Below are 12,665 nucleotides of genomic sequence, written 5' to 3'. Positions count from 1 at the left end.
TAAGGCGGACTTTAGACATCAACTACAGTGGAGGGCATCATGGTTGCTCGCTGGGCTTAGAGGTATAAAGAGGAGGTATTATGGACACAGAAACAAGAAGAGTAAAATGGCTATTATGCAAGGGGTTTTTTGCCTTGGATTTGCTGCTATCTAGATGCACATTTTTCTCATCCCAATTCTCAAAACTCTGCATGGGAGTTTATTTTTTAGTTGTGAGAATTCAGATGGGGGAAAAGTGCATCCAGAGAGTGGCAAACCCAAGGCAAAACCTCCCATGCATAACGGCCTGAAGAGAAGGTTTCTATACCTTGTTTGGTGTAGTGGTTAAGAGCAGTGGACTCTAATCTGGTGAATCGGGTTTGTTTCCCCACTCCTCCACATGATGCCTGCTGGGTGACCTTAGGCTAGTCACAGTTCTCTCTGAACTCTCTGAGCCCCACCTGCCTCACAAGGTGTCCTTTCTGGTGAGAGGAAGGAAATGTGATTGTAAGCCGCTTTGAGGCTCCTTAGAGAAAAGCAAGGTATAGAAACCTATTCTTCGGGCCATTATGCTGGCTCTTAATTTAGGATTTCACTCTTGCCTCATTACTAATATCAGTTAACTTCCCTCAGCTTCAAAGGATAGTTCTCTGATGAATGGATCTTTGATTCATACCCCAAAAGTCTTTTTGGTATCTAAGGTGCTAATTAACTTGAATCTAGCTGTTCTCTAAAATTATCTTCAATCTGATCCATTTCTAAAGCTTTCAAGGTTTTCTTTTTTAAATTATAATATTAACATTATTTAAACTCAGTTCCAAGCTGGATTATTTGCAAAGAAACAACAACCCCCTCCAATCAACGCAAAACACGTTGGAACTTCCAATTTTAGATGGGAATATCTTTAGTGTTGTCAACCAGTTTCCACTTGACTGATAAGTCGTTTTATAAAGTTTTATTCCCACTGCCAATGCTTATAAAATTATGCATGGTTTTGAGAAAGTAGATAGAGATAACATTTTCCCCCCCAGCCCATGAAATCAGAATGCAGGGCCACCCATGTCCAGAGGCTGTGTATCTCTGAATACCAGATGTTGGGGGCAAGGATGGGGGTGGGGGAAAGCTCCATGCCCTGCTTGTAAGCCTTCTGAAGATATCTGGTTGGTTACTCTGTGGAAAACAGTGTGCTAGACTAGATAGACTCTTGGTGTGATCCAGCAAGGCTCTTGCCAAAACTTAACTCTAGATACAATAACTGAAGAAGAAGAAAAGTTGGTTTTTATATGCCAATTTTCTCTACCTTTTAAGGAGAATCAAACCAGCTTACAATCTCCTTCCCTTCCTCTCCCCACAACAGACATCTTGCGAGGTAGGTGAGGCTGAGAGAGTTCAGAGAGAACTGTGACTAGCCCAAGGTCACCCAGCTGGCTTCACGTGGAGGAGTGGGGGATCAAACCTGATTCTCCAGATTAGAGTCTGCAGCTCTTAACCATTACACCATGCTGGAAATAAAACCATGAGGTCATTACATAAATCCCTCTCCATTTTGGCTGCTACACACCATCCCTACTGCTACCCTCTGTATACCTGCTGGCCAAATAGCGCTGGCTTCTACTGTAGCTTTTGGACAGTGAGTCAGAAAGGTTTTTGCTTGGAAATCATGTGCATGCTGGTCTTAGAGAAATGCTTAGAAGAGAGAAGAAAGAAACAAGACTTGGAAACATCACAAATGGAAATCCCTCATAATTAGACCCATTGCAAGGTTAGGTAAATCTTCCTTCCACAGAAAAATTATTCTTTTCCCATCACTCACTGCAAAGATCCATGTTAGCACTGTTATGCTGCACACGAAGTGCCAATCTTGGGCACCTACTTTGGCACATTTGCTGTATGAATTGTGTGCCGGAGGGGGTAAGAGATGCTCTTGTTACCAGCATCGCCTGGAGCAACATCCATCTCTCAAGATGACATTTGTGCAAGCGCAGGTCTTGCGATCTCTAAAATCAGGAAGGGCAGACATAAGATTCCTGGATGCCAACGCTATTTTGGCAACTATGGGCATTTATGCACAGGAGGTTTTGTCTTGCGTTTGCAGCTCTCGAGATGCACGTTTCCCCCCATCTGAATTCTGCATGGGGGCTTATTGTTGGGGAGGGGCTGTGCCTCAGTGGTAGAGCATCTGCTTGGCATGCAGAAGGTCCCAGGTTCAATCCCCGGCATCTCTAGTTAAAGGAACTAGGCTGGTAGGTGATGTGAAAGACCCCTGCTTGAGACCCTGGAGAGCTGCTGGTGGTATGAGTAGACAATACTGACTTCGATGGACCATGGGTCTGATTCAGTATAAGGCAGCTTCATATGTTTATATGTTTATTGTTGAGTTTTGAGAATTCAGATGGGGAAAATATGCCTCTAGAGAGCGGCAAATTCAAGGCAAAACGTCCCATGAATAAATGGGCTAAGTTAGGGTTATAGCTTAGCTGAGCTTTCTTATCACAAGATGCAGGTCACACAGAGGAGGACCAGTTCTGACTTTTGCAGCTGTGTGGAAAATGCAGGCAAGAAACAAGGCACGCCCATTTGCAAGGAAATCCCTGGGCTAGCTCTGAAACAGCAGGGAGTGGTTGAGGCAGAAATGGTACCTTTAGGGTGTGTCTCCTTGAGAGCTTTGCATGCCTCCAGGACTTGAATACAACCTGGAAATTCCGAAGAAGTGCTCTGAAAAAAAGGTACAATTAAATGGGAGAGTCTAGTGTCAACATTCCTATATTTCCCATCCCTGCTTGCACAGAGAAGAGGAATCCATTGCCTTGCAGACAGGAAGGGGATCAGTGGAGCTGCCGGTGCATAATCATGTGAGCTGTGAGAACTGGATGGCCTGTATGAGCATATCGAAAGCCCAAAGCAAACCCTACACAGAACTGACAGCCAAGTCAGTGAGGATAGGTGACAGAAAAAACTGCTTCCAGTCCCAAAATTATACTATTTAATGTTGATATTGATGTGGTTAGAATCATAGAATCATAGAGTTGGAAGGGACCACCAGGGCCATCAAGTCCAACCCCCTGCACAATGCAGGAAATTCACAACTACCTCCCCCCTCCACACCCCTAGTGACCAGAAGATGGCCAAGATGCTCAGACTAGGCATCAGAGTATCAGACTAGGATATGGGAGACCCAGATGAGCATCCCCACTCTACCAAGGAAGCTTGCTAGGTAACTTTGGGCCAGTCTCTGTCTCTCAGCCTAACCTACGTCACCGGGTTGTTGTTAGGACAAAAGGTAGGAAGGAGGAATGCAGTTGTAAGCCGCTTTGTGTCCCCAATGGGGAGAAAAGGACCCTGACCTTATTTACTTCACTTATACCCTCCGCTTTCTCCCCAATGGAGACCAAAGCAGTTTACATCATTCTCCTTTTCTCTCATCACAACAACCCTGTGAGGTAGGTTAGGCTGAATGTGTCTGACTGGCTCAAGGCCACCCAACAAGCTTTCGAACCTGGGTCTCTCAGATCCTAGTATGACTCTCTAACCACTACACCTTCTGCCTCCCAAAATAAATAAAATTATATTTTAATACACATTATATTCTTCATAAACAATTGCATGAAATGTTTACTAAAATGTCATTTTCTGATTTCTTTTCCTGCCTGCATTGTTGTGTTATTTGTATTCACTGATGTTTCTATGAACATCAGTGATAAAATAAAACAGACTTCTCAGTAATGGTTTTGTACTAGTCCAGACACAACTGTGGTTTTTCACACACCACGTCAATAAAAATACTGTTGAGCCTTTCTCAACATACTTTACTTGTATTGCACAAATGAATGTTTGATCATGCAGGAAGTAAAGTAGGAGAGGACTGTGTTTAGTTCAAGTGTAGCCATTCTGTAATGATACTCCAGATATGGGGAAAGCCACCACATACTCAATGGTCCTGTATTAATACGTGCTAAAAGAAGGAGGGAGGAATGGTAATCAGGCCAAAGACTCATCTATTCCAGCATCCTAACTCCATCATTGGCCAGCCAGATGACACCTGGAACCCAAGAGGCAGGGAACAAAAAAGTATGCCGGCCACAGCTGTGGGAAACGTCAGGAAAGAAAATACCAAGACCACGGTTACACAGCCCGGATAACCTACGAGAACCAATATGCTCATAGTGTTTGCTCCCCCAGCATCCGGTATAATGCCTCTATAGATGAAGGTTCCATTTATCATGACTAGTCGCTCTCTGTGTATATTACATTCCCTGCCTTTAAAGCCACATAACCATCTTGAGGCTGGGCTGCGATTCCACAAGAACTGTCTTGCTGGATCAAATATTAGGGCCTGTAACCAGCTAAATTCTCAGCAGAGCACAAAGGCAAAAGCCCTTTCCCTCTAGTTTCCCCCCTTCAAGTAGACTGCCTGTGAACATGGATGTTCTCTTTCACTCTCTTTGTCAAGACCTTTCCTCTTCCTTACCACACCCAGCCAAAGTAATTTCCGACTGAAGAATAGGGTTGCCAACTCTGGGTTGGGAATAGGATTGCCAGGTCCTTCTTCACCACCGGCGGGATATTTTTGGGGTGGAGCCTGAGGGCGGGGTTTTGCGAGGAGTGGGACTTCAGTGCCATAGAATCCAATGGCCAAAGCAGCCATTTTCTCCATGTGAACTGATCTCTATATGCTGGAGATCAGTTGTAACAGCAGGAGATCTCCAGCTAGTAACTGGAGGTTGGCAACCATAGTTGGGAAATACCTGAAGATTTTGGGGGCGAAGCCTGAGGAGGGCGGGGTTTGGGGAGGGGAGGGACTTCAATGCCATAGAGCCCAATGGCCAAAGCGGTTATTTTCTCCAGGGGAACTGATCTCTGTCGGCTGGAGATCAGTTGTAATAGCAGGAGATCTCCAGCTAGTACCTGGAAGTTGAAATCCAAAGAAAAACCTCTCAGTATACAGCCACTGAACACTGAATATGAACAGTTTTAACAATATATTTGTTTGCTCTAGCAATACTATATCAACATATACAGAAAAACCTGATAGTTACAATTCTGTATAAATACAGAAGTTTTTCTTTGGATTTCAACTACCTTATATCAGTACACCTCCTGTTTATAGTTTGTTCATAAGTACCTGGAAGTTGGCCACCCAAGTTGGGAAATACCTGAAGATTTTGGGGGCGGAGCCTGAGGAGGGCGGGGTTTGGGGAGGAGGGACTTCAACGCCCTACAGCCCAATGGCCCAAGCGGCCCTTTTCTCCAGGCGAACTGATCTCTATCGGCTGGAGCTCCGTTGGAAGAGCAGGAGATCTCCAGCTAGGACCTGGAGCTTGGCAACCCTACTGGAGAAAGGAGCGGGGTGGGGGGAAAGGGGTGTGTGTGTGCATGTTTGCATCCGCATCCCCTTATGCCGCCCTCCCCAACTGGAGCTCAGTTGTAATAGCAGGAGATTTCCGGCTAGGACCTGGAGGTTGGCAACCCTACTGGAGAAAGAAGCGGGGTGGGGGGAAAGGGATGTGTGTGTGTGTGTGTGTGTGTGTGTGTGTGTGCATGTTTGCATCCGCATCCCCTTATGCCGCCCTCCCCAACTGGAGCTCAGTTGTAATAGCAGGAGATCTCCGGCTAGGACCTGGAGGTTGGCAACCCTACTGGAGAAAGAAGCGGGGTGGGGGAAAAGGTGTGTGTGTGTATGTTTGCATCCGCATCCCCTTATGCCGCCCTCCCCACGCCCAGCTTCAGCACCTCTCTGCCTGGGGGGAGGCGGGGACCAATCTCCTTACCCCCGCCCGCCCCGCAGCCTCCTGCTCTGGCCCCGCTCCCTTCTCCACGCCTGGGCGGCAGCAGCAGCAGCAGCAGCAGCAGCAGCAGCAGCAAAAGGCCAGCCGCTCTGCAGCCCGCTGGCGGTTCCCGGGGCAACGGTGGAGGGTGGGGGTCCCATTGTGACCCTTTCCCCGCCTGGCGCGGCTCGGGCCGCCTCGGGAGCGGGCTGGTGAGCCATGGAAGGCGACAAGGACTGGGGGCCCCGCCCCGTCGTCACTTTCTTCCAGCCCAGGTCGGACCAGGAGCTCGTGCTTTTCAGGTGAGAGGGGGAGCCGGGGAGCCCCCCCCCCATCAGAAGGATGCTGGGTTAGAGGAGCTCGCCTAATACGTTGGGTGCTGTGGAACACAGGCAGGAGGCTGCTGCTGCTGCTGCTGCTGCTGCAGCCTGTGGGCTTCCTAGAGCCACCTGGTTGGCCGCTGTGTGGGCCTTGGTCTGGTCCAACTTTGAGCGCGGTCCCGATCCGTTCTGCTCCTTTAATTAGGGTTGCCAACTCTGATTTGGGAAATTCCTGGAAATTAGGGGATGGATCCTGGGGAGGGTGGAGTTTAGAAGAGGAGCTCATCAGGGGTGTGACATCACTCTAGGACAGTGATGGCGAACCTTTTAGAAACCGAGTGCCCAAACTGCAACCCAAAACCCACTTATTTAACGCCGAGTGCCAATGCGGCAATTTAACCTGAATACTGAGGTTTTAGTTTAGAAAAAAACTACTCATACATTCACATCTTTTGCCTTAAAAGAAAAACATAATAACAGAGCTTTCTAACCAGTGTAAACAGGAAAGATCAAGTTCTTCAAATTTGGCTTTATCTGGAGAAGTAAGAAAACACAGGGTTGTCTCCATCTTACGGAACTGTAAAAATCTGTTGCTAAAATTCACCTGTGCAGTTGCTACAAAGTTAGAAAATTCCTTGTAGATTTCCTGATGGCTTGTAGGATTGTCTACAAATGTTGTAGAATTTTCTAAACGCATTTTTAGTTTTGGAAAATATTTCAGCTGCCCACTTTCAAGGTCTCTTTCAAAAACCTGCAGTTTTCTCTCAAATGTTTTGATATTACAAAACATCCTTTCTGCTGTTTTCCCTACGCCTTGCAGTTGTTTGTTCAGTACATTGAAGTGTTGTGTAAAATCTGTAAAAAACATGAGGTTGGTAAGCCAGGCCATATCAGTGAGCTGTGGATATTCCTGCCCTTTTTGATTCATAAACAGCCTAATTTCATCCAAGCAGGCTACAAATCTGAGTTGGACTTCAGCAGCTGCAGCACCAACTTAAAGACCCCCTCTTTAGGGTGACTGTACAGCAGCAGCAGCAGCAAGAGAGGGGGTGGGGGAAGCTTCCCCTTAGCCCCCCTGACTCTCCGCCCCCCCCCACCGACTGTACCATGGAGAATCCCGCGCCTCTCCCTGGCGGCAAGCAAGGCGCGCTTGGCGGCTTTGGAGCCGGGTGAGCGGCACCAAGAAGAGGAAGGGGGTGGGTGCCCACCGCCCCTGCCAAGCACGGGCAGCCAGCAGCCAGCTGCAGGGGCTGCAGCATCGGGCGCGCAGCCTGGAGGCACTGACAGGACGGAGGAGAGGAGAAGAGGAGGGGGGTGAAGAGGAACAGGAGGCAAGGAAACGTAGAGTTGGAGACAGAGGGGGCGATCCTGAAGGCGGGCGATGGAGAGAGGAGCGGCGCACCAGTGAACTGGGGCATTGGAAGGCGGGAGGGACGGCCAGCCTGTTCACAGAGGGCCTGCCCCCTCCGCCCCCACCGGCGCGGACTTCAAGGAGCGAGCGGGCAGCAGACGCACAGCAGGAATGGCTCGGGAAAGAGACAGAGGTGGAGCGCACAGGGGTGTGCAGCTGGAGCCTCGGAGAGGGGGGGGAATTCGCACCCAGAGAAGGAGCAGAAGCGCCAGTGGAGGCAGGGGCATTGGCCCCCATAGGAGCAGTGGGTGGGAGGTCTTCTCCCCCCCCCCAGTGATTGTCCGGCAGGAGCCGGCAGGGACAGGGAAAAAAGGGGGAAAGGGGTGATTTGGGGCTTGCGGTTGCAGCCAGGAGAAGCAGAGCTGGCGGCGCGGGCGGAACAGGCGCACGCAAAACAGCCGGCGCCGGCTCTGCCTGCCCCACAAGCCCCGCCCAGAGTGGGGAGTTTGAAAGGGAGGCTGGACAAAGGAGAGAGTGCGGCGCGGCGAGAGCAGAGCTGGGCGAAAGGTGACAATGTGCATCTGCCGGCTCTGCCTGCCCCACAAGCAGCGTCTATGGCTCCGCCTACAGCAGCAGCGCAGACAGAGGGGGGAGGCCACGCTGAGCAACGCGTGCCAGCAGAGAGGGCTACGCGTGCCGGAGTTGGCACGCGTGCCATAGGTTCGCCAACACGGCTCTAGGACTTGCCTTTCTTCTAGACACTATGGTATACCACAGAGTCTGTCCTCCGGTGCTGCCATTTCCTCCAGGGGAACTGATCTGTATAGTCTGGAGATCAGCTGTAATTCAAGGAGATAGGTAGGGGTATTGCTGGTACCAGATGAGGGCATTGCCCTACTTGCAGAAGTCTGGAGTTGTATTTGAGAGGTGAAGGGAGGGGATCAGAACACAATATCTAGGTGTGGGGATAGGACTGTGTGTGTCCCCCAACACAAGAACTGTCTGCAGGAGGTAAGTGAAAGGGAGGACCTCTTCAATTTCCCTCTGGAAGTTGGCTCCAGGGTTGTGTGCCAGTTGTGGGAAACGTCACCTTGTCTTCATTTCTTAAGTCACAGGTGAAACAGTTTTTTTAAGGCACACTCCTCTGTTAGGGTCTGGATTGTGAGGGATGCAAGGTATCCCTTGACACATTGTCTTACCCATTCTAAATCAGTTGCCTGCCTTTAGTTCTTTTGATGCATCTTGAATACAGATCAGGAATGTCTGGAACTGTCAGTTAGACACAGGCCATTCCCACACGGATTATGTGCTCTGGATGTTGCAGTGGGCTTTTTTGCAGCTTCCCTGCTGCCTTCCCCACAGCATTGTGGTGCGTTAGTGCACCTCCCAGTGTTTCCTTGACTTTTCTACAATCTTTCTCAAACCTGCTTTGCTACAAAGTTTTGGGAAAGATCTCAACAAAGCCTGGATGGCCGCCATGTGGATGGGAAAATTTAGATTTGCCCACCCACATGGCAGCTATTCACCCTGACCCTGCAACAGCCATTTCCCCTACCCACCACCCACCTTTTTTTTTAATCTGCCATTTCCTATCATTATATTAATATACTATTACAATAATATGTGTAACAGGTTCAGTGGATTCCCAGCTTTCATTAAAAAAAAAGTATTGGAAAGTATTCAGCCCATTCTGTTGCAGAAATATAAGGTGAAAGGCATATCTCTGCAATGGAAGGGACTAGAGACTTGTGATTTAAAAAAATGAAAGCTGGCACTTCACAGAACTTGTTACACCTATTGCTTCAGCTGTATAGCAGTATATGAAATTGCCAATTGAAAAAATGGGGGAAAGCCCAGGTAGCCTGAGGCAGACACCCGCTACTGGGGGACCAGGGCAGGAAAACAGTAGGGAAACCTGCCATGTGGAAACCCCATTGCCTCTGTGCTATATGGGCAGCCACACCAGTAACGGGAACCACACAAACCACATGTTGAAATCACTATAGAGATGGCTATTGCTAAGATCTGGTGGTACTGGAAACAGGCACTGTTGGTTGTAGAGGGAGGCAGGGGGCACCCATAATTTGAGCAAGCTTGCTTTCTCCCATTCAGCTTGTTCGGGGGCAGTGAAACAGCTTTGAAGAGGTTTTTACCCAAGAGCCACGTTCCTAATGTGATCATTCATGACAACACCAGTGTTCAGCGAATACAGGAAATTAAGGTAAGGTTTGCATTTGAACCCTCACCCCAGGAGGGCCATTGCTGCTGTGTGAATGCAGGAGACCAATCAAGGCTCACTTTGAATTCCATGTCGTATTTTCCGTTATGGTGGGAGCGGCAGCATTAGCGGCTTTGTGGAGATCCAGGGCTGCCTTTACCACCGAGGCAGAGTGAACAGATATCTGGGGCTCAGTTCAAGGAGTACCCACCATATTGGAAGCAATGTGCAAGGCTGGGTCGCTTGAGCTGCTTCTGGCATTGCCAGGCCCCCAAACAAAATGAGAGTGCACCCCAGGAATCTTCTGCATTGCCGCCTGTCACACACTTCTGGCTGGTACCTGGATACCCCCTCCTTAATTTCCTGTACTCACCGAACCCTAGTATTGTCATGAATGATTACATTAGGAGAGCGCCAGCGTAGTGTAGTGGTTAAGAGCGGCAAACTCTTATCTGGAGCACCAGGTTTGATTCCCCTCTCCTCCACATGAAGCCTGCTGGGTAACCTTGGGCCAGTCACAATTCTTTGAGCGGCAACTTGACAGCACTTTCCTCACTGCCATTTTACCAAGGAGCTTCGACACTTTGGCACATTGCTGGACTGGGGCATGAATCAGTATGTTAATCTCAATCTATCAATACAGCTCAATCAACAGCAATGGTGGATGAAAGGGTATAGGTCTGGCAGTGGCTGTTAGCCATGAGAGCTAGATGGAATCTCCATGTTCAGGGGCAGTATACCTTTGTATATTCCATGCTGGGAACAAACTGTCAGGCCATTGTCTTCATGTCTTGCTGGAGAATGCCTGGAAAGATCTGTCCCTCCAGTGTTGGCAACAGAGAACTCTGGACAAGATGGGCCATGGCCTAATCAGATAATGCTTTTCTTGTACATGCCAGGTGTTTTGCATGCATTCGAGTCTTCTTTAGCTTCATTTTTTATCCTTATATAATCTTTGGCTGTGACTATTTCCTTTATGACTGATTTTATTTTTAAAGCTGAGGGACTTGGACAACAGCCAAAGAAAAATTGGCAATCACTATGAACATATGAAGAAAAAGTTTTTGCATGACCAGCAGAGCAAGATGAATCGATGGAAGAAGCAGTATAGTCGATACCAGAGAATGTTGGAGAGGATTGACCAGCGAGCCATGCAAGAGTACCCCACAAACGTAGTGCAGAATACCCAGGTGTCCTCCGTGCAAGTACAGATATCAGTCATGAAGAAAAAATAAGTACTTGGGTTAGGGTGGGGGATATGGCTCCTCCTCACACTGAGTAAATAATGGTGATCATGCACAATTCCCCCGATGACTTTCTTGTAGGTTTCTCTCGTTAGGAAAGAGGGAATTAAAGTAAGACCAAAGTCACTGCAGCCATCGGCCAACACAAGCTGCTCTTTTGGAACGTGAACGGGATCGCTTACATTCAATTTTTTCATGTTCAGAAGGCTTTACAGCCTTTAAGGTCTCCATAACCCTGCAGGCCACTGTTATCCCCTATCTGGAGCTGGTTAATTGAGGCTCTGAGGGTTTGGGGTCCGAGGTGAACCCATCACGAAGGGGAAACTAGAACCAAGATCTAGCAGATCAAAGCCCAGCCCACAAATCATTTTCCGTTGTAAGTTAAAAGTTTCTGAACTGTTTTCAAAGGCAGCCCCATGTAGACTGCATTACGGTAATCTAATGTGGATGTGATCAGAGCATGGACCAGAGTGGCCAAATCATTCTTTTAAATGAATGTCTGTAGCTGGTGAACCAGCAGGAGCTGATAAAAGGTGCTGATTCTATTACCTTAGGCAGTTCATGAGAGGGAGGGCATCGTGGCCATCTTCTGTGCATGGAGTAAGGGTCCCTGTGTGCGTGTGTGTGGGAGGTAGTTTTGAATTTCCTGCATTGTGCAGGGTGTTGGACTAGATGACCCTGGTGGTCCCTTCCAACTCTATGATTCTATGCCATGAAGGAGTCCTGAGCCTCCAACCATAGGCCAGTAACACCCCAAGCTATGAACCTGCTCTGTCAGGGAGTGCCACTCCTTCTAGGACAGGCTGGCTCCACAGTCCCTGAGGAGCTTCTCCATTGAGCAACAGCACCTCGGTCTTGTCTAGACTGGGCTTCAGTTTACTGGTCCTCTTGCATCCCGTGGCCTCCAGACACCTATTCAGGACTTCCACCTGGCTTAGCTGTTAAGGAGAAATAGAGCTGGGTGTCATCTGCATCTTGGTGGCACCTCACCTCACATTGAGGATCTGCAATATGGGGACCAGTTGCTAGGCAGGGGTGCGTGGAGTTGAAACCCCAATAATAATTTCTGTTCATTAGTATTTGCAAGGACGGTTCTCTGGCCAAGCCACCCAAGCAACTGGTTAGGTTTAGCACAATGAAGAGGGTGCCAAGGAACCGTAGGGATGTGGCTGGCTGCCAGCTGTCAATGCCACGGGAGGTGATTGGCCTTGCCTCCTGTACCTGCACCATCACCAGCACAGTCAAAGACATGTCCCTGTGGCAAAGAGCCAGGAGGTGATAGCTGTACTTTGGGTGACAAATCACCTTGAATAGACTGAGTATTTGCTACTGAGGCTCTACAGCTGCCAATGAATGGCACTAGCCTTTCAAAGGAGAAGGGATTTTCTCACTTATAGTGAAAGGTATTTCCAGCACTGTTCACCCCAAACACATTTCCCCCTGGCCCAGCCTCTGTCACGGAGAGTAAATCACACCCAAGAACACATAAAGCTGCCTTATACTGCATCGAACTGTTGGTCTATCAAGGCCTGTTTCCAGATGAATATTCTGCTCTGCCTCTGCTCCCTTGCGAGGGTGTTTTGTGGGGTATACTAGGACAGTTGTACCCTACCATACTTAGGGCATCCAAAATCTTGAAAAAAACTTTCAATGAATGTTGACGCATCTTTTTTAAATTATTCATGGAGATAAAAGAAAACACAGGATAAATGTGACTTTTCCATGGTGTCCCCTTTCTCTTGCCATAAATCTAGGGATTTATATGCACTCAGTGAACAGGGGGTTCAA

At 48.5% G+C, this 12,665-nt stretch overlaps 1 protein-coding gene across 1 annotated transcript; it reads left to right on the top strand.

The window, feature by feature from the left end:
* Positions 1 to 5,963: 5,963 nt before the first annotated feature.
* C13H5orf52 (chromosome 13 C5orf52 homolog) lies at positions 5,964 to 10,868 on the top strand. The gene is made up of 3 exons (XM_056859045.1): positions 5,964 to 6,046; positions 9,528 to 9,641; positions 10,637 to 10,868. The coding sequence occupies exons 1-3, from the start codon at positions 5,964 to 5,966 to the stop codon at positions 10,866 to 10,868; spliced, it is 429 nt and encodes a 142-aa protein (XP_056715023.1).
* The last annotated feature ends 1,797 nt before the right edge of the window (positions 10,869 to 12,665 follow it).

This window comes from Euleptes europaea, chromosome 13 (assembly GCF_029931775.1).
Source record: "Euleptes europaea isolate rEulEur1 chromosome 13, rEulEur1.hap1, whole genome shotgun sequence".
NCBI classification, from domain to species: Eukaryota; Metazoa; Chordata; class Lepidosauria; order Squamata; family Sphaerodactylidae; genus Euleptes; species Euleptes europaea.
Note: the sequence above shows the minus strand (reverse complement) of the source record. Positions and strands in the feature narration are given on the sequence as shown.

What these genes read in the sequence shown, in the direction of transcription:
- C13H5orf52 (XM_056859045.1), top strand. Translation starts at nt 5,964, where the DNA reads ATGGAAGGCGACAAGGACTGGGGGCCCCGCCCCGTCGTCACTTTCTTC. An exon ending in CAGGAGCTCGTGCTTTTCAG is followed by an intron (nt 6,047 to 9,527) that starts GTGAGAGGGGGA and finishes TCTCCCATTCAG; the next exon opens with CTTGTTCGGGGGCAGTGAAA. An exon ending in ATACAGGAAATTAAGGTAAG is followed by an intron (nt 9,642 to 10,636) that starts GTTTGCATTTGA and finishes TTTAAAGCTGAG; the next exon opens with GGACTTGGACAACAGCCAAA.